This window comes from Phoca vitulina, unplaced genomic scaffold (assembly GCF_004348235.1).
Source record: "Phoca vitulina isolate PV1807 unplaced genomic scaffold, GSC_HSeal_1.0 scaffold9, whole genome shotgun sequence".
NCBI classification, from domain to species: Eukaryota; Metazoa; Chordata; class Mammalia; order Carnivora; family Phocidae; genus Phoca; species Phoca vitulina.
Window position 1 is genome coordinate 51,139,592 of NW_022589712.1, and position 20,583 is coordinate 51,160,174.

Below are 20,583 nucleotides of genomic sequence, written 5' to 3' on the forward strand. Positions count from 1 at the left end.
TGTGTCTTCCCATCATCTTTCTTCTGATGTATCTGTGTCCAAGTTTCCTCCTCTTATAAGAACACCAGTCATATTGGATGAGGGCCCACCCTAATCATTTCATTCCTCTGTAAAGACGCTACCTTCAAATGGGGTCACATTTTGAGGCACTGAGGATTAGGACTTGAACATATAAACCTGCCAGGGGACACAGTTCATCCCTCAACAGTGCCTCTTTTATGAAGCTTCCCTTGATCCACTTACAGAGAATGAAATGCTCCATTTTCTGAGTTCCCATAGTATTTTGGTTGTATGACTAAAATATCATATTAGGGCGCCTGGGTGGCTCAGTTGGTTAGGCGACTGCCTTCGGCTCAGGTCATGATCCTGGAGTCCCTGGATCGAGTCCCGCATCGGGCTCCCTGCTCGGCAGGGAGCCTGCTTCTCCCTCTGACCCTCCCCCATCTCATGTGCTCTCTCTCTCTCATTCTCTCTGTCTCAAATAAATAAATAAAATCTTTAAAAAAATAAAATAAAATAAAATAAAATATCATATTAAACTGTAGTAGAACTAACTTTTAATGAGCTCCCTGAGAACAAGGATCAAAAATTATGGGGAGGTAGTATCATAAAAGTTAATAAATATCTTAACTCAGTTTGAATTCTGCTTCTACTACTTTCTAGTTATGTGATCTTAGGCAAATAACTTAACCTTCTGAGCCTCTACTTCCTTGCTGGTAAAATATTAGTAAGGATCCTCTTAAGGATATTCTGGAAATTAAATGAATGAATACACATCAAGTCCCCAGGACAGACCCTAACCATAGCAGACTCTCGGTAATGGTTGGTGGTAGATGATTGGGCCCTTTAGGTCTTTAGGGCCTCTCATGAGGACTAGAACATAACAGAACTCATACATATTTGCAACTGACCCTTTAATTCCACATCTTTCCTGCTTCTAGAACATGTCCACTTGGATGTCTTCCCATCACCTCACATTCATACCTAAAACCTAACTGTTCAATCTCTCTGTCTCTCCCTACCTGTTGAGCCTTCCAAACCTCTGTCAGGCCTGAATACTGTCACTGACTCCTCCCCTCCTCTCTCTAGTCCTCTACTGCTTCTGCTCTGCTATTCAACTTCATCGTAGTTAAGAGCAAATCCAGTAAATATTCAGAGCGACCGTGTAGGTCAGGCCTCATACCAGGTGATGGGACACCCCAGGAAACAACATGGACAGTGTTTTTGCAATCAGTGAGCTGACACCAGCAGGAAAACTGATAAACCAGTATCAAGCATTTAACTGAAAGGTAATGTACCGAATGGAGAGGAAGCCCGGGTGCCAAGAGGAGGGCCTAGCCTCGCTGAGTGGTCAGAGAGGCACGTAGGGAGGCTTGTGTGGAGAAGGAACAAGGGAGCAAGGTGGTCATTTCAGCCAGTTAGAAAGCTCACTCTGGCTGCCCTGGGGCACAGAGGGAACAAGACCTGTAGACGGGGAAACCTGTGGTCTGTTCTCCCCCATCTGGATCCTCAGTCCCCCTACTGACCGAGCTAAATGTACACTCTCCAGACTCATTTCTATCAGCCGGTGGCGGAGGGTCAGAAGTTCTAGAAGTTTGGAAAACGTCTCCAGGAGCAGCACAGGAGAATCTTGGCTTTGGTTCTCTCCTTTGTCTGCTGCAGACTTGAGTGCGAGCAGACCTATCTCTTCTAGGAGAAAGGGATCTCCCATTACTTTATCTGAAAACAGCTGAAAGAAAACAAAGCACTTTTTAAAATCTAAAAAAAAGAAAGTTCACATATTAAGAAAAACACTCTCGGTGGCACAGCCTCTGGATCCAGATTTCCTGGGTTCAAGTCCTAGCTCTGCTGCTTATAAACTGTGAAATTTTGCTATCTCTCATTTTCCTCATCTGTAAAGGGGGGATAAGAATAGTCACAGTAGCTAAGAGGAACAAGTAGATAAAAATTACCTAATAGGATTGTTGAGAGAGTTAAGTGAGTTAATACATACAAAAGTGCCTGGTACATAGTATTTGCTGTTATCATTATTATAAATATTTTAAGCCAAAATAAAGAATCGAAGAAGTCCCTGATATTTTCCAAGTATTTTAGAGGCCAATAATAATAATAATTTCCTATAAACTCTTCTAACTGCAGTTTCAAAATTTCAAAGTGTTTTCACATACATTACCTCATTTCTATCTTCACAAGATCCCCATGAAATAGGAATCACGGACGCCATGATTTCCATTTCATCGGTGAGAAATCTGAAGCAACACTGAAACTTTCCAAGGTCACACAGCAGTACCAAGAGTAAACTTACGCTTCCTAATTCCAAGTTCAGTAGTTTTACAGTATGCTAAACTGCCTTTACAGTGCTCCTCGTGGAAGAGCCAGCCCTGGGCAATTTTTTAAATAACCTCATTGTTCTTTAACTCCCTCCTGCCATGGTCAGCTCCTCTGCTCTGACATCTCTGCTACCCTTTCACTTACTCCCAGCAAGGACCCAGTTTTGGGCCCCCCCCCTCCCATCTGCCTTTCCTGGCTTGGCTCCTTGGGGGTGCACAAGCTCCCTTATCTGTCCACTTATCTACATAGGCTTGTTCTACTCGAAGATGCAATTTCTCGATCCTTGAAGTCTTCCAAATGATAAAGAAATGTATTAAACTAATTTCTGCATGTCTTCTGAGGGCAATACCTGCCCCATTTTTCGGCCTAATACAAAAGGTTAATCTGAGGATTTATCATTTCTGGCTACAAATTTGAACACATTTTGAAAATAAGAATAATTAAAACTGGCATGACATCAATGGGAAACTAGACAAGTATCTCAAATATTCACTATGAGTTATAAGAGAATTTAAAGTACATTTAAAAGATCTGGTACCATAATACAATGTGAAAAGAATCTGCAATAAGTGGTAGTAAGATACATGACTGGTAATTTTGGAAAAAATTCAATTTTGAGCCACACTTCATACCCTCCTCTCTCTCTCTCTCTCTCTCCAGGTAGAATACTAAAGAAGTTAAATATTTTTAAAATGAAATCAAAGCCTTAAGAAATTATAAAAAAGTAAGACATAAAACATGTGGGAAAAGATTTGCTTTCTGGATTTAGGAAGATAGAAGAAATCACAAAGAAAAAGATCAACAGATTTTACTATATGAAAATAAAGTTAAAAAATAAAAAGACAAATTGGGAGAAATATTGCAGAAAATATGGTAGACAAAAGGGTTAAAGTTTTCATTTAAGAGAGCTCATGTAAGTGGATAGGAATGGCATTAGGATTCTAAGAGATAAAGGGAAAGAACAGAAGAGTCACAAAAAATACAGCTTGTAACAAGACATTTAGAAGGATATTTAGTCTCAACAAATACCAAGGAAATGAAAATTAACACTGCAATGCCAACTGTTATATATAGAGAGAGATTTATTTATTTTTATATAAATATATATAGACATTATATACTTATACCTAATACTGTACAATGTAGTATAATTGGTACTCTTATAAATTATTGGTGGCATTTCAATATGCCAACTTGCATCCAAAGACTTAAACTTTGTTTCAGTAATTTCACTTCTAAGAATGTATTGAAAGGAATTGATTTAAAATATGGAAAAATCTGTAAGCATGGAGATGTACCTCATAACATTTTAAATAATAATGAAAAATTAGGAACTACTTGAATGTCCAACAATAGGGAAATAGTTGGATAAGTTATGATTCATCCCTTAAGGGAATTATACTCATAAAGGTTGAGTATAAAGACTAGTTAGCAATATGGAAAAATATATAATACAATGTTAACTGAGGAAAACAGGGGATAGGATATGAAGGATATGATTATAACTATGTAAAACATGCATTTGAAGAAGACTTGAATTCAGAAAAAATAATTATTGTGAATGCATTTGAGTGATTATATTTAGGGTAATTTTTTTTTTTTTGCTTTCTTCTTTTGCTAAAATTCTTATTATTTTGATCAATTTAAAACTAATTAAAGTAAAATAAAATTTTAGTTTGGGCAAGAGGGAATAGGAGGCCAAGGCAGACACATGGAAGGGATATTTTTGGCAGCTGGGGCCCTTGAAAGTTCCTTCATCATTCAGCATGTACCCACACAGAGTAAGGTCAAATTGGAACCCCAGGCTCAATTGTGATAGCCTTAACAGAAAAAGAAAAGAATTAAAATCTAACTACAAATACCATGTAAATCATTAGGCCACAGTTTGAGCCATAGGACATTAGAGTTGAAATGGGCTTTAGAGACCATCAAGCTCACTTCCACCCCCCCTCCCCTCAAATACACAAACATAATGTTAGAAAATAGGAAAGGGAAGCTCAGAGAGGCTAAGAGACCTGTTAGAGTCACACAGGAAATTAATGGCAGGGCTGAACTTGAGTCCAGGTCCCTGACTCCTCACTTAGCCCTCTCTCTCCTCTACCAGATCTCAGCTCAGGACAAAAAGAGGGAATTTCAGGAAGAGTCTCAGTGGAAATAAAATATATAACTTTTAATTAAAAATGTATGTTGTTAAAATATATATATATATTATATATATATATTTATATGTAAAATAAGCCAAAAAACATTTCCCACATACCTATGTACATCTCCCTTCTAATTGTAGCAGTATCCTGATAAAGAGGAAACTTTAACCAAAAATGAAAAAAGAATTACATAAAAATGTTGGCAAGGCCTAGGACTATGATCTGTCTCTGGCCAAACAGGGGAGGAACAGAGCCAAACAGAAAAACAAAGCTAAGTAGTAACATCTGGGTGGAAACATTCTCTTTGCCAAGGAACGCCCCCTCCCCGACCCTCTTCAGAGAACCTACATCTCTCTGGAGCTGAGTGCTGTACCGGGACTCGGGCCTGGCTGGTGTGAGCCACACATCCAGGGCCAGCTGCAGCACACGTCTCTCCAGCAAGGTGAGGCTGCTGACGGATGTGGGTCTGCAGGTGTGGCGGGCCTCCCGGAGGAGGTACTCAAGGGATCGGGGGATGAGTGATGCGAGACCCAGGGAAGGGTGGAACTCCAGCAGATAAATGTTTTTCAAAGCTGGGCTTAAAAAGAGAATCCATCAATGACAATTTTACACAATGAAGAACTTAATTTATTTCAAAAGATATTTGAATTTTTCATTTTTTAAAACCAATAAAACAGCTGCTATAATCCAGGGCATTATAAAACACTGGGAGTTCAAAGGGACCAAAGAGGCCATCCAGACTCCACCAGATTATACAACATGCTCTTTGCTTTAACATGAACCCCTTTAAAATTGGAAGCTGTAAGAGTTTATTCCTAAAAGTCCAATCTGATTTTAAACTGTATACGGCAAACCTGTAAGCTTTCCAGTAATCGGCATTTAGTCAAATATTTGAAGACAAAATAACTTAAAATTGAAAATATAACTTAAAAATAAAAATATTAAACAAATAATTTCCATGATTGGTTTCTATTTTTTCCCTGAGTCTTTACCCTTTTCCCCAAAAATGGTAATAAACAGAGACAAATTTTAAACTCTGTACACAACTGCTAGAATCATTCATGTTTGCCATAAGAATGTTCTATTTTATAAATGGATGAGACCAGAAATGAGGAAATGCTTGTCTGTCAGTATTCCTTTGAAAAGAGAGGATACAGCACAAGTCAAGGGCCTTTTTCTACCTACATCGAACTAAAGAGCATAAATAACCTCTTAAACCTAGGCAAATGGGTTTTTCTTTGTTCTAAATCTTAAAAAAATACAACCCTAAGGTTAGAAAGGAATCTCATCAAGCAAATAACATTTGCTTTTGAGACTATTCTGACAGGTCTTGGTATCCATATAATCCTAGCATGTTCTGCCAAAAAACCATTTCCTGAACAGTAGAGTCTTGCCATACATAGTCAGCCGCACACACACACAGCTGATGTCTCAAGCTCATTACAGTGAAGAAATCAGTCCTGAAAAAGGTCTGTGGAGAACATGCTGTCTTGTGCCTGGAACTCCCAGGGCTCTTTCTCAAGGGATAAGGTTAAATGTAAGCTAGGAAATCCCACGGCATCCTGCTGGTCCCCAGGAGGATTTCATAGCCAGTGTGGCAATGTCCTACTGAAAGTGTGCACTTGACAGGAGTGCGGGGCCATGCCTCTGTTGTTCACAACCGTGTCCTCACCTCCTAGCACAGTGCCTGGGGCCTGTAGCTGCTCAACAGATACTTGTTACATGTTGAAAGGAGCTGGACAATTTCTCTACCCATTTGAAGATAAGCCCGGGGCTTGTCACCCACTTGCCGGTTCCCTCACTACCCTTAAAGGCTGGGAAGGAATGGGGGTTCAAACTACATGTCAAGGGGGTGACTTAAAGTATGAACCTTCTCTGAGTGATCTCGGGAAATTTAATTTGCTCCTTAAAGGGGTAGGGGTCACAAGGTGAGTCTGCAGAAACCTTTTTGGTGACACTTACTAGAATAAATAGATTTCTTCTTAAGAAACTTTTAAGCACATCCGAGTGTCATATACATTGGCTTATGTGGCACCTCTGATTAAACCCTCTGATGGCATTTTAAGAGTAACTGCTTTTTTTTTTTTTTAATAGAACTTCTCAAGAGAATACAGATTCTACACCTGGTGGTATAACTTTAATTCTAGCCTCCTGTTCTTTATTACTTACAAAGCAAATGGATACTGAGTATGCAAGAAAATCCCTCTTCTGGGGCTTTTATATCTACTTCACTCATCTTCCCAAATACTTGAGAGGTACTTTATAGAAGAGTATTTAAACTTAACACCATACCCTTAACTTATCTAAAAGATTAAATGTAAAATGTCTGAAGACAATGTCACCATACCAGCTATTGTTGATGGAAACAAGTTGTTTGCAAATTATGTCAAGGGGAAGTCCAAAGTTACTGCTATCATCCGGACGGCCTTCCTGCCAAAGCCTCTGGACATACTCCCGCTGACACTCTATCTAAAAATGTAGCATAAAAGTTAAAATTAGAAAAGTTAAACTTGCCCATGGATGTGAATTGTGAGCCCTAGTATGAGAAGAACAGCAGTCCTTTGCGTCCCTTCATTACTTGACTAATTTTCACCCAGACACGGTTTTGAGGATCCACTTACACGAAGACACACTGTCTCTCAGTCTGAGCCAAGGGTCAGCCAATAAAAGCAAAGGCGACCAAATTCAGACAATCTTAAGAGGCATAGGAAAACTTCTTTCTGTCAAATAATGGACTACAAGGGAAAACTTTTAACCAGGTCTAAGGTAAATGCACTGCAACAGTCTATCTCCTGCTTACTTCCTGCCCCTGGCTTTTCCCCCAGAGGACAGACACGTAATTTTTTCCTTCAGTGTCCTAAAAATAGCCACAAAAAAATAATAAACATAACTTTATACATTAATGGCTTGTAAAGGGGTATGTTTCATCCTCCTTTCAATACCAATAAACTCGATCATCTAGTGAAAATAAGTTTTCTATTTTTTGTGGACCATTAAATGTAATTAGGGTTGGAAACTTCCTTTAAAGACCATAGTTATGCTTGGAATTCAACGATGCAAATGAGCTTACAAATAAACATGCTGTACATGCTGCCCTAGAAAACCTGGATTCTGAATGCGCAATGAAAGGAAAACACTTTTCAGTTCTGGCCTGGGTTTTCCATCGTCTTCTCGCATGTAATATTTTATTTTATTTTTTTTTTTATTTTTTTTTTTTTTTAAAGATTTTATTTATTTATTTGAGACAGAGAGAATGAGAGAGAGAGAGAGCACATGAGAGGGGGGAGGGTCAGAGGGAGAAGCAGGCTCCCTGCCGAGCAGGGAGCCCGATGCGGGACTCGATCCAGGGACTCCAGGATCATGACCTGAGCCGAAGGCAGTCGCCCAACCAACTGAGCCACCCAGGCGCCCTCGCATGTAATATTTTAAAATCCAATTGTACTTACGTGCTGATTGAGGATGCCCCTCACGAGCTGCAAGTGAAGCCTCAGACAGGTGCATTCATCTCGGTAGGCCTTAATGAAGTAAGGGTGGCTGAAATCAAACCTTGGGCGCCTGTGCATGATGTCAGTGATCACTTGTGCTAAGGCAAACCTCTCCTCAGGGTCCAGAACATGCTGGTAGGCTTCAAAGTAACAGTCAAGAAGCTGCAAATAAGGTTTATAGTCAGGGAACAGTAGAGGCAGCCCTAGGCTCCAGCAAAGAGAGGTGAGCCTCCCATCCCCCATGCTTTGGAAAGCCCTGGAGCATCAACAGGAGAGAGATGGCTCAGACCCTCCGGGTACCAGCCTGGTGCAGGCAGCTGCATTACTAGGGCAACCCAAGGGTCACTAGTAAACCCAGAGGTAGGGAGGGCAAAGGAAGGAACACTAGTTTTGCCTGTGTCTCCTCTTCCTCTGCTCTCCACAAATAAAAGGGGGGTTATATAATGAATAATATAACATCTAATAGTTATAAGTTCCAATGAGACAGTGCATGCAACGCCACTTCATCAAATATATTTATCTGCAACACCCTTCTCCGAAGACTCATTCTCCCGCTCCCATTTTACTCCATCACCAAACGTAGGCACGTGGCTTCTTCTCCTCTTTTTTTTTTTTTTTTTTTTTTTTAGTATTTTTATTTATTTGAGAGAGTGAACGACAGAAAGGGTAGGCAGGTGGCTTCCTTCCCTCTTTTTAAAAAAATATTTTTATTGGGGCACCTGGGTGGCTCAGTCATTAAGCGTCTGCCTTTGGCTCAGGTCATGATCCCAGGGTCCTGGGATGGAGCCCCGCATCAGGCTCCCTGCTCCGAGGGAAGCCTGCTTCTCCCTCTCCCACTCCCCCTGCTTGTGTTCCCTCTCTCGCTGTGTCTCTCTCTGTCAAATAAATAAAATCTTAAAAAATATATATTTTTATTTATTTGAGAGAGAGTGAGCGAGACAGAGAGAGAGCAAGCGCACAAGCCGGGGGCAGGGGAGAGGCAGAAGGAGAGGGAGAAGCGGGCTCCCTGCTCAGCAGGTGCGGGACTAGATCCCAGGACCCCAGGATCATGACCTGAGCCAAAGGCAGACGCTTAACGACTGAGCCACCCAGGCGACCCTCCTCCCCTCTTCTTATCCTCAGCTCCATTTCTGACCCCTTTTCTTTAATAGTCTGCCCAAATTTCACCTAGAAATGATAGGGCGTGGTAGAATGGAAGGCTGAGGTGAAAGTCCCCTAACTACAAAGGCATTTATCCCAGACAGGACTCTATTAGGAAGGGCTTCATGTACAGAACTCTCAAAGGCATCGAGGGAGTTTCTCTTCTAGTGGAGGTCACAAACCTTTTCTAAAAACCAAAGAAAGCTCCCAGACACTAACCCAGTAACCATTGAAGAGGGTTCTCAGTGTGGGAATTCAGAGAAAGATGCTCTTTATTTTGCTTTTACATTTGTCTGTGACCTTAAGAATTTATGTTCTGTGTATAAATTCTGTTTTTGTGTAATTAGTCATGGTGCTAATCGGAAAAATGCTCTTCAGAGATCACTGGGCTGGAATCCCAAACAGGGACCTAAGGGCAAGATAAGCAGTTCTGAACAATGTAACTACTGTTCAGGCCTGTCCCACATTATATCAAATACATTAAGATGTGCTCACATCCCAATCAAATTCTTTCCTGTAAAAATGTTAAATGATATTCATAATTTTGCTTTTCAAGTTATTTGGCTACGAGCGACACACTGAATTAGTGATTGGCTCTGATTTCTGGGCAGTATACACTCAGAGGTTCTTATGAAGTGAGGAGATCTGAGCTATACATTTTCAAATGCAATGAGAGGTTTATAAGTGCTCAGTTACAATGTTTTTACATTTTACTGACATGTAATTAAGCATTTATTGATAACAATTTTGTATTTTCTTTTCATATTTCGGAGTAATGCATGTGTTTTTCCTCAAATTGCAAACATTTTCAGTGGTACCTGCAAAGCTCTTAGATCCTAAACACTGAGTCCACATTGCCTGATGGATAAATCGGCTCTGACTGGAAGCTTCTGAGGCTTTATTCCATTCATTTCACAACAGTACAAATTCCTTTCCTCTGCGGATCTAATCCAACACATCCTCCCTCCAGGGTTTAGATCAAGAGGTCCCTCCCCAGTCCTCTTTCACTAGCTCCTCTTATGGAGGCTTTACTCTTCTGGAAGGTGTCAGCTGCCATTGTAGCCTTATCACCAAAGTCACATAGGCTTGCCCAGTGTGTGCATTTAATTGGCAGCAAGGAGTGAATTGTTGAGGTTGCAATTTCTACCAACCTGACAGCCTAGCACACTCTGACGTGCATCAGAGAAAGAGTGTGTCTTGTTTCCTTGGGTGTTGGTCTTCCCAGTGGCTTGAGGCCAGGAAATCAGCCCTCATCTTAACAAACTAAGAAATTTCCTAAAAGGAGATAAAAAGCCCCTCTCTTTGTGTGGAGTTCAGAGCTAAGAATGCAAACCCAGAAAGAACTGAGAAGGTGCAAGCACCACTTGAATACAGACGGCAACAGTGCGGGAGGCAAAGGGGAGTAAAGGACCCACGTGGCAGGAAAAGCCAGGAGTGTCTCCATCTTGCCATTCATGGCTTCCAAGGCTCCCAAAAGAGGTAAACACTCGAGAATCAATAGCAGACCAGGAATCAAATGCTGCCTTATTAACAGATGTCCAGTATCTGGCCTTCAATGCTAAAGCACAAGGACGGAGAGCCTCGGGCACTTTATTTAGCATCGGGTTTTGCAGGATACCCTTTGGGAAACATTGGTCTAAGGGACCTTAGGTCAACCTTAGCACAAAAAGGAAAACACTAAAGGAGGCCAAAAGCTCAGAACACACAACTCGCTCCACAGGTTAGAAACTCACATATCTCAGAGTGCGAAATGAAGGAAGGTGGAGATAGCCAGGCCTTTAAGTGAGTCCCAAGGAAAATGAAGCAAGCAGGGTGGTCTAAATTACCTGTTCCCTCCGCTGAGCTCTACTCTAGAATAGCATTCAATTATTAAATAGTAGAAGACAAAGCAGAAATGAAGGAGTGATGGGTAAGACGGGTGTCACTCAATAGCCTAGGGGGGGAGATTAGGAAAGAAACAATCACTTCCCTAAATCATTCTGGACTAACTTGAACCTTTTTGACTGGGCCAAGGCAATCCGAGGAGCCGGTTTATAGTATTTGTATGCCTTGACCTGTTTTTTTTGTACAAAGAGTCCTATTGTTTGGCTATTTGGCAGAAGTTCATGGGGGAGGGTTCTTGCCAGTGATTTCAATCTGCTGATACCAGGTTGCAGAGGCTGGCACTAAAATGCCAAGCTCACTTGTGTTGTTCATAGGATTGCCCAATTTAACAAAAAACATACAGGTCATCTAGTACATTTGAATTTCTGATAAACAACAACTTTTTTAGTATAATTATGTCCCAGATATTGTCATATTTTACTTGGCAGCCCTAGCTTCTGAAAAGGTAAAAAGTGGCTCTCTTTTTACACTGAGAAGCCTTTCCAAGCATTGGCCTCAACCTCGAGATGCTCTCAGATGGGCCCTTGCATAATTTTGTTATTAATTCTTTCCCAACAGGGGTAAGACCATGATCTTTCCGCCTTACAAGTTCTATTTATGATCTGTTTGCTAACTGGCCCATTTCCATTTAAACTCTGGGCTGGTATTTGTCTAAGAAATCTTCCTAGCCTGTCAAATGTCACCTGTGTGTGTCAAGGGCCAACTCTCAGGCAAAATAATATGTGGTACACACTGACGGGAGGTCTCAAATATTGGAGAAAATAGAAAAAGAAAAGTCAAAATGAATAATCTCAAACCTGACTGTGTTCGTATTATTTTTACCTCAAACTTTTTATATTTCTGAGACTTAAGAAACTTAAAAAAATAGCATTTTAGGTCAAATGAAAGTGCAAAACAGAAAATCAATGCTAGGCACAATGTGTCACAGATTTTTTTTTTTTTTTTTAGTGCTCCAAACACTAATTCAAACTACCCCGAAAATGTGTCCTCTGGTGGCTGTAGACAGAATGAGCATTTGGGGCACGTGTCACTTAGCGGCCCGTACAGCTGACGCCTGGCTTCTCTGAGAGTTCCTTAATCCACTTAAATTCACATCAGCTCTAGTTTTATGAACATTTATACATAATATGGTTACTTTAAGGATTTAAGACAACCCAGTGTGTTTGAGCAATTCTTAACTCTAGTGATTCCAATATATTTAACAATCAAAAACAGCTGAGCAAACTTGGCAGGAGAATCAGTACTGGGAGAAATCAATTGTACTCTAGATAAAAATATGGTTTATCCATTAAAAATAGGCTCTTTTGACAGAATTTCTGATTTAGAAGGCCACATTGTACAGTTTGGGCACAGATAGCTCGGTTTCTATAGAGAACTTATTGTCAGGGTGAGAAAGGAGGGAGACATTTTCAATGATTTTTTTTTAGAGATTTTATTTATTTATTTGACAGAGAGAGAGACAGCGAGAGCAGGAACACAAGCAGGGGGAGTGGGAGAAGGAGAAGCAGGCTTCCCGCCGAGCAGGGAACCCGATGTGGGGCTCAATCCCAGGACCCTGGGATCATGACCTGAGCCGAAGGCAGACGCTTAACAACTGAGCCACCCAGGCGCCCCAATGATTTTTTTTTTTTTTTTAAGTTAAAATAATTTCATTTACCGTAGAAGAAACTAGTGGACAGCCCTGGTAGCTTAGCACAGAATGAAGCATGGGCCAAAGTGTAGAGAAATCGGTTTGTTTTTCAGTCCTCTTTGCCCTTCTATTCTTCTATTGCCATTGAGTCCTGTCCGGGGCCTCCATAGGAGGCCTAGGAGCACTGAAAGGGAAGGCGGGGAGAGAGAGTCCAGAAAAGGGGGGCTGTTTAAAACTCATGTCTGGACCAACAAACTTGTTGAGTTTAGGGATTCTGTCTTATTTACCTTTAATGTAGCCTTTTCAATTATTACACTCTGAGTCTAGATCTCTCACTTAGTTGATCAAAGTAAGTTTCTAATTGGCAGATCAAGGTTGCAGATGCAAACTCTGTAAAGGCCAGTTCCCCTTGAAAAGAGGAACAGTATTCAAAGCCCAAGGCTCCCACCCTTTAAGCCCAGCCAGGTGTTTTCAAAAATTGGGTGACCTACATCTCTATGAGTAATAGACCAGAAAGTCGACGAAATGGTAAACCATCTAATCTACTAGAAAAACAGTTCAAAGAAAACATTTCCACTTCCCCATCTTCTGACCACATCATAGTGCGCTGTAAGCTGGCTTCCACCCCCATACCTCTTCTGAGAGTCCTATGAAGCTGGCAATGACCCTGGTGACTGACCCCACTGCCTGGTGTTTAGGCGTCATCTTTCTTGATGTTTCGCTGCACTCCACACTAGTAACTATCCTCTCCTAATTAAAATGTTTTTTTTTCCCCCTAGTGGCTTTCATCACACTATTCCTTCCTTTTTTCTCCAGTTTCTTTGGCTTCCTCTTACTCCTCTCGTGGATTCTTGTTCAAGGACCTTCCCCTACAATTTAAGTGTTACCCAGGGCTGCATCTCAGACATCTCTGGCTTTTCCTGATCATCTGATTCATTACTGTGGTTCAATGTTCACTCTCATACCTCAGCTCATACCTGCTCCTGACCTTCAAAGCTCCAGCTCCCACAAAACAGTCACACCTGTTTTAGCAAGCTCTCCTCCCATGCTTGTTGCCACAGACCCAGCACTATCTTCCCCTCTACAGTGCCCCTCCTCCTGCATTCCATTTCAGTTAGTAGCCTCCTCCCTGACCCTGAGAAAGTCATTTTTAATTCCTTACTCTCACCCCACCATCCAGTCTTCAAATCCTGCCATGTCCACTTCTGCAAAGACTTCTCGAGTTTACCCCTCCCTCCTGTTCTGACTCTTCCATCCTTGGTGTAGGTCCCCTCCTACCTCTCCGGGTCACTGTTGCAATAAGGGCACTTGTTCTCTGCAGGAGCTCTATCCAATCCATTCTCCACACTAATACCCGAGCAGCTGTTGAAAACAGAGCCACAATCGTATTTCTCCCTTCCTGAAACTCACCAGTGGCTCTTCTTTGCTTATAAAATACACTGTAAATGTAGCATGGATTAGCAGGCCTTTCACAGCTGCACCCAAACACATAGTCAGCTCGTTTCTCATCATGCCTTTAGCGCCTAGTCATACTAGCCTTCTTGTTCCCCAAACTCGCCATCCCCATTTTATACCTCCCTGACATCGCTAATGCAGTTTCCTCCACTTAAGAATTTTTTCCTTCTCTGACCGACAACATCTTCCTCACCTCTTAGGAACAGGATTAAATATCTTCTCCTCTGAGAAGATTTGCCAACATTGCCTTTACTCCGATAGCCCCCCACAGGGCAAATCGCTCCCTCCACTGTGGTCTCCGGGGATCTTGCACGTGCCTCAGTTGTAAGCTGTTAGTCACTGGGTTGTAATTTTTACTTAAGAGATTGGATCAACTTCTATAGACTAGAAATTCCTTAAAGACAGATTATCTTCTCCTATTTATCCATAGGTTCCTAATGTCTGGAATAGTACCTGGTGCAGAGTAAATACTTAATGTTTGATGAATAAACTCCTAACAATTGGTGATCATCAGAGGGGTTCATAATCCATGCCAAGGACACAAATGAAGAGCAGTGTTTCATTTATTACTAGGATATAAGCCATTGATGATATGATGATGAATTTAGCAAACTTCTGTTTCATTGCTTTAAACTTACCCTCAGAACTTGCTGCACTGAGCACATACCTTGCCCAACTGCTTGCCCCCGTGTGGTGTATTTCTAAAGACTCTAATAAGGTCAGTTTGTGTTTCACAGAGTGAGGTTTGTCCCTGACAGGACAATGAATGTGAATGGAACCATCACGCATTCTCACTAAACACACACATAAAAGCCTAAATTATACAGCCCTCTAACAAATTATGCCTGTAAGATAAAGAGGTATCCTTCCCATTTTATTTTTTATTAAAAGGAACCACAGGAAAGAAAATAAAATGAATTATTCACATCCTTACAACTAGCTGAGACGATTTAAATAAAATAATTATTTACTTTATTAGGAGCCTAATAGACCCCTAAAAGACCCACTGAGTTTTTTCGTTTTTGTTTTTTCAATACTGGGTTTTGTAAGAATGTTTAACAGATGTTTTGTTTTCTAGGGAAAAATACCTGGCGCTTGTTTTCTAGAAGGGCTGCTTCCCAAGTCCACATGTCATACAGCACAGCAAATCTATCCACACTTGCATGGGCCCATCCCCAGTCCTGGCCAGTATTTGACTCGTTGCCCTCTTTGTGACCTGGGAGAGAAGGGGATGAGAATGACCAGAGACAGGCTTTTCCACAAAGCTATTCTTATTAGAAAAGCAGCCCTTCAACTGTCAGCTCCATCTCAGGAATGAAAACACTGATTCAGTCACAGGGATTCCTAAGAATCAGCTGGAGAGCCATTGGCAAAGACTGGGACATACTTGTTGACTTCTAAGTCAGTAGAGGTTTTTGTTTTTACTCTTTAATTTTAGTTTTAAAGACTAATTTTAGAAATGTAACCAAAATTCAGTTAATATGAAATCTTCACTAAAATGTCCTCAGACCTATAATTTAAAGGCAAAACATACATTTCTCCTTCTCTAAAAACAGGTCCTCGGTGGTTTAACAATAAACCCAGTTTAACCTGCTATTTCAAGTGATGCTAGCCAAGGAAAAACTCTTTAGAGAAGTTTCTAAGATATTCCTTAATTATGTTAATTATTAACTGAAATCAACAAAGGTAATCATTGTCATTATTCTGCTAAAATATTTTCCCACTACATTAATGTTAACTTTCAGTATCAGCATGATTGTTGCTTTTAATTTTTGAGTGGTCTATTTCAGAACGAAATATCAAAAAAGAAGGAAATTTTCAGGGACTGAACTTTGAGTTCAGGAATTATCACATATATGATGGGTACTGAACAAGAGAAAGACTTTGATCAGGAATTTCCCTAGCAGCAGTTGGGCAATCATTTCACAATGGATGACTACATACTTCCTAGCTCAGTTGAAGGATGCTGTATGGCTAATGACTACTGACTGTTTCAATCAAATTAAATTCTTAGCAGCTTGAAATGGTTGCATGGGATTACAAATGAATATCGATAGAAACGATGCATTAGTATGTAGAATAACCAGTAAAGATAAAAGCCAAAAGCCGAAATTAAATGCTGTAGAATGTTGGATGCCATCACTGCATCCCATGATTCAGACACCCAGGGGTCTGTGGCGAAGAGGAGTTCAAGCCAACGTTAAGTTAATTCTGCCTGGCTCAGAAAGGTTAATTGTCAAACGTTCTTTGAGCAGCATTTTATATCAATATGAAAATGAATGATTCTTCATTACCATCTACATAATTACAAAATAGCACAAACCCTTGCTAAATTTCCCTTTAGGTGTTGCAATATCTCTAGAAACTTTAAGCTCTTTCCAAATATAATGCTGGTGTTGTCACATTATTCCAAAAGGATTATTCTTTCCTCACCTATTTCTAAAATTGGATACATTTGAGTGGTGCCAAAAGGAAGTAGAGAATACATATTATAGGTTATTTGATTACCCTGAGTAATAATTTCTCCCTTTGGTGCTTATCTGGCATTTTTCTACCCAGAACTTCTTGCGTCCTGGTGGTTTTTTGTCAGGAACCCAGGGATGTGTCTGCTTCTAACTGCTGTCTGCCCAGGGTCAATCACTTTTTTTTGTCACTTAGGGGAAAAAAATCATTACCTTCACTTGCTTACTTTGCTTCCCTCAGGGCCCGGCATGACACCGCTTGCACCCAGTGAGTAATGCAGAAATGCCACTGAGGAACGAGTAGAGTCTAAACAACAGTAAGAATTATAATCAAGCTTCGAAAGAATAGTTACAGTCTCCAACAAGAAGAGGGACTTGAGCTGGAAACAGAACCATATCTTTTCTAAAGAAGGTGTATATTGCGGAGGTGTATGTGCTTACTGAATTTTCACATACTCTTGGATATGCATTTATGTTTTGAGGTGGAAGGTGTTAAATGGAGCCCTTAGTGTTTGTTTGTTTGGCTGGTTGATTTTTAAAAAATCTGACTTCTGACCTTTTTCTTTCTCAATGTAATGGCTGGCCACAAGCAGCAGTTCTGCCTCTAGCTCCTTCAGATCATTCAAGGCTTCATCATACATGATATGCACTCCATGCTGGTCCTGCGTGTAGATGGAAGCAGCGCCCATGCTGTAGTAGTCATCCTGGTTCTCCACTTCTGAGAACTCCATGAATTGGACACTGTGGACCTGGGAAAAAGAAAGCCAAACCCAGAAGTTACCGGAAAAGGGAGAGCTATATTTTGCCAGCCCAAATGGCAGGCTTCTGCTCTCATGCAATGGGCTGTCAGCATGGAGCTGTACCTGCCGAATGTATAATGTGCTGCATGTAAAGAAGGAGATATCAGCAAAGAGTGTTGGCAGGGAAGGGTAGTGAGATAGACAAGTAGCTGATTAAGTTTTTTCTGATTAATTCAGGGCTACCTGGAAAAAGGCAGGCAATAGAGCTGAGTGTTATCAGTGTTCTCTGAAGTCAGAGTGCCTGTGTCTCAGGCAAGTCACTCAGCTACTCTTAGCCTCTGTTTCCCCATCCATAACATGGGGACAGTGGAGATACCACAAAGGTTGTTATAGGGAGTATGTGACACTGTGCTGATGAAGCACTTGAGATCTATAAACATTAACTGTTGAAGATTTTTTATTTTAATTATACAAATACTTTAAAAATACATTAATACAGTCTCATGTCTTAGCAATATACTGAATTGAGTAGCATCCCCCCAAAATTCATGTCCATCTGAAACCTGTGAATGTGACCAGATATGGAAATGGAGTCTTTGCAGATATATATAGGTTAAGATGAGGTCATACTGGATTAGGGAGGCCCTAATCTAATGACTGATGTTCTTATAGAAAGAGGAAAATGTGGAGATAGATACATGGGGGAGAAGGCCATATGAGGACGGAGACTGAGATGGGAGTGAGGCATCTACAAGCCAAGGAATGCCATGTAACACCCAGGATTATTAGCAAGGACCAGATGCTAGGAGAGACAAGGAAGGAACTTCTCCTGGAGACTTCAGAGGGAGCATGGCCCTGCTGACACCTTGATTTTGGGCTTGTGACAACTAGAACTATGACAGAATAAAGTTCTCTGCCAGTTGTTATGAGCCTCTCACTTTGTGGTGTTTTGATATGACAGCTCTAGAAAACTAATGTAAGTAATCTGGGTATTCCAATCACACTTTTTCTTAAATGACTGAGGAATTATTGCATACTGAGAATCATTATTCTAATAATAATTCTCATAATTCCAAACTTCACCCTTGCCAAGACTCTGAATTCACCCCCATCCCATGCCTGGCCTTCACTCTGTCTCAGCGGAAGCCCCCCACCACTTGTCCACCCCCGCCCCCATAAAGCCACTGCACCCACACCTCTCTCCTCCTGCTTCCTCCTGTACTATAGGGAATGACTCTGCTCTCCTTCTCTGTGGCCATTCCATCCCACCTCTGAAGCATCCCTTCTCCTTCTTGGATACCCAATTCCTCTCAACCAGCTATTTCTCAAATGACACTGAAACATGCTCACATCCCTCTTGCCCCTCCCCAGGTCCCATCTTTGGTCTCTCCTCCTCCTTATGATCCAACTCCCAAGATGGGATCTGCATTCACTGTCCCCGTTTCCTCACCTCCTACTCCTCACTCATTCCCATCCAGCTCCTATCTCCATCAAAACAAACCACTTTCACTAAGAAAAACAGTGATCTTTTCTCCACATCCAGCAGACTTTCTTTAGTCATCTTATGTAATGTCTCAGGAGCATGTGACACATGCTCTCCCTGCTTCTTGACTCACTCACTTCCCTGGCCTGCTGGGACTCCACATTCTCCTTGCTCTCACCAGCTTTCCAGCCATCCCTGAGGTGTATTTTTCTCTGTCAGGTCATTAAATAGTAGACACACTTAAGCCCCAGTCTTAGGGCCTCATCTTTTCCTCTTATACTCCTTCCTTAGGAGGTAGTACACTTTCACAGCTGAGATTAGGGACCATTTACTCCCTAATTGATAACTGTAATCCAGACCTCCTAGAGCTCTAGACCCACATATCCAATGACCTATTTGCCATCTGTTCCTGGGCATCTCAAAGACCCCTCAAATTTAACATGATCAAATCATGTGGTCTTCTCCCACAAACTTAGGCCATCTCCAACTTCCCCATTTTAGTAAATACCACCACCACCAAGCCACTTCCTCTTGCATGAATCATTCCTGACACCTACTGCCTCACCCTACATGTCCAGTCTATCACTAACTCCTGTCAATTTGACTTCCTATCTCTCAAATCCATCACTTCTCTGCATCTCCACCACCCACCATCCTAGTCCAAGCTGTTATTAGCTTTCACTAGGACAAATCTAGGAGTTTCTAGGTGTAGTTTTCAAGGCTGAGCACAATCTGGCCCCTGCCAACCTCTTGTACCTCATTTCCTTCCACTGTCTCCATACGTCCATCCTGATGGACCTGGGCCTGGCCCTCTTCTGAATGGGCAGAGCTCTTCATGCCTCTGGGCCTTATACATTCTGGCCCTTCCATCCCTCACCTCCTCTTTCCTTGGTAAGAACCTACCCTATCCGAGAGTCCATTCTAATAACACCTCTCTGGAAGCCTTCCTTACAACTCCATGCAGAGCTGAGTGCTTCTCCCCATGACTCGTCTAACTCCATTATAGCACTCAGCTCATGGCCATACTAGACTGTTGGCTCATCTACTCCCACAGGCTGTGAGCCTGTCATTCATTCATCTCTTCATTCACTCATTCATTCCACAAATGTTCTGATCAGTGAATTTACTAGCACTGTTCTAGGCACTAAGGATACAGCAGTAAACAAAATTGGCACAAATCCCTGCCATCATGGAACTCTTTAGTGGAAAGAGACAGACATTAAATATGTCAGATGATTTGGCACTTCCTAGTGCCTTGCTGTTGGGTGGGGCCTAGCTGAAATGCCTTCTTTCCTATTGCGGCCTCCAGGGTTGCTGTTAGAGTCCTCTCTGCCTGTGTCCTACTCTCAAGTGGACACTAAACTTTTCTAAAAAGCCATATCCCTAAGAAACCCCCACCTGTTACTCCATCATGTTAACTGATTCCAGGTGCTAAGAAGAAGGTGTCTTGGGAGACAGGATAACCAAGGCAGAAAAAACTCTCAGCAGAACCTTAACCTCACCTTGTGCTCGGTGGCTGTCCCATGGACATAGTGGTGAGCTCCTATGCCTTGCAAGGTGCCCAAGCCTCCTTTGGCCCTATTTACCCAGGAGCTATCTTCTATGGTAGGGACCAGACTCCCTGCAACCAAGGTAAGGCCTGAAGTGTTGATTGTCAGTGTTCGCTCAACAGATCTGAAGTAGTTCAGAATTCCTAGACAGGTGCGCTGAAACAGAGAAAGACCAGGTCAGGACCCTGCCCTCTGCTCGCCCCACACAACAGAGTAAAACTGAATGGGGCCCTGGAAGTTGGCAAGTCAACTCCACTGCTGAGAGAGAAACACACC

The 20,583-nt window shown here is 41.6% G+C and overlaps 1 protein-coding gene across 1 annotated transcript in view; it reads right to left on the reverse strand.

Annotated features, from left to right (window-relative positions):
* Window positions 1-20,583, reverse strand: part of LOC116634725 — a 75,991-nt gene that overhangs the window by 26,190 nt on the left and 29,218 nt on the right. The window contains exons 14-20 of the mRNA XM_032408267.1: window positions 20,260-20,463; window positions 17,091-17,283; window positions 15,161-15,288; window positions 7,925-8,125; window positions 6,826-6,947; window positions 4,827-5,055; window positions 1,527-1,729 (exon numbers count right to left, since the gene is read on the reverse strand). Coding sequence (XP_032264158.1) covers window positions 1,527-1,729; window positions 4,827-5,055; window positions 6,826-6,947; window positions 7,925-8,125; window positions 15,161-15,288; window positions 17,091-17,283; window positions 20,260-20,463 — 1,280 coding nt within the window. The remainder of the gene's footprint in view (window positions 1-1,526; window positions 1,730-4,826; window positions 5,056-6,825; window positions 6,948-7,924; window positions 8,126-15,160; window positions 15,289-17,090; window positions 17,284-20,259; window positions 20,464-20,583) is intronic.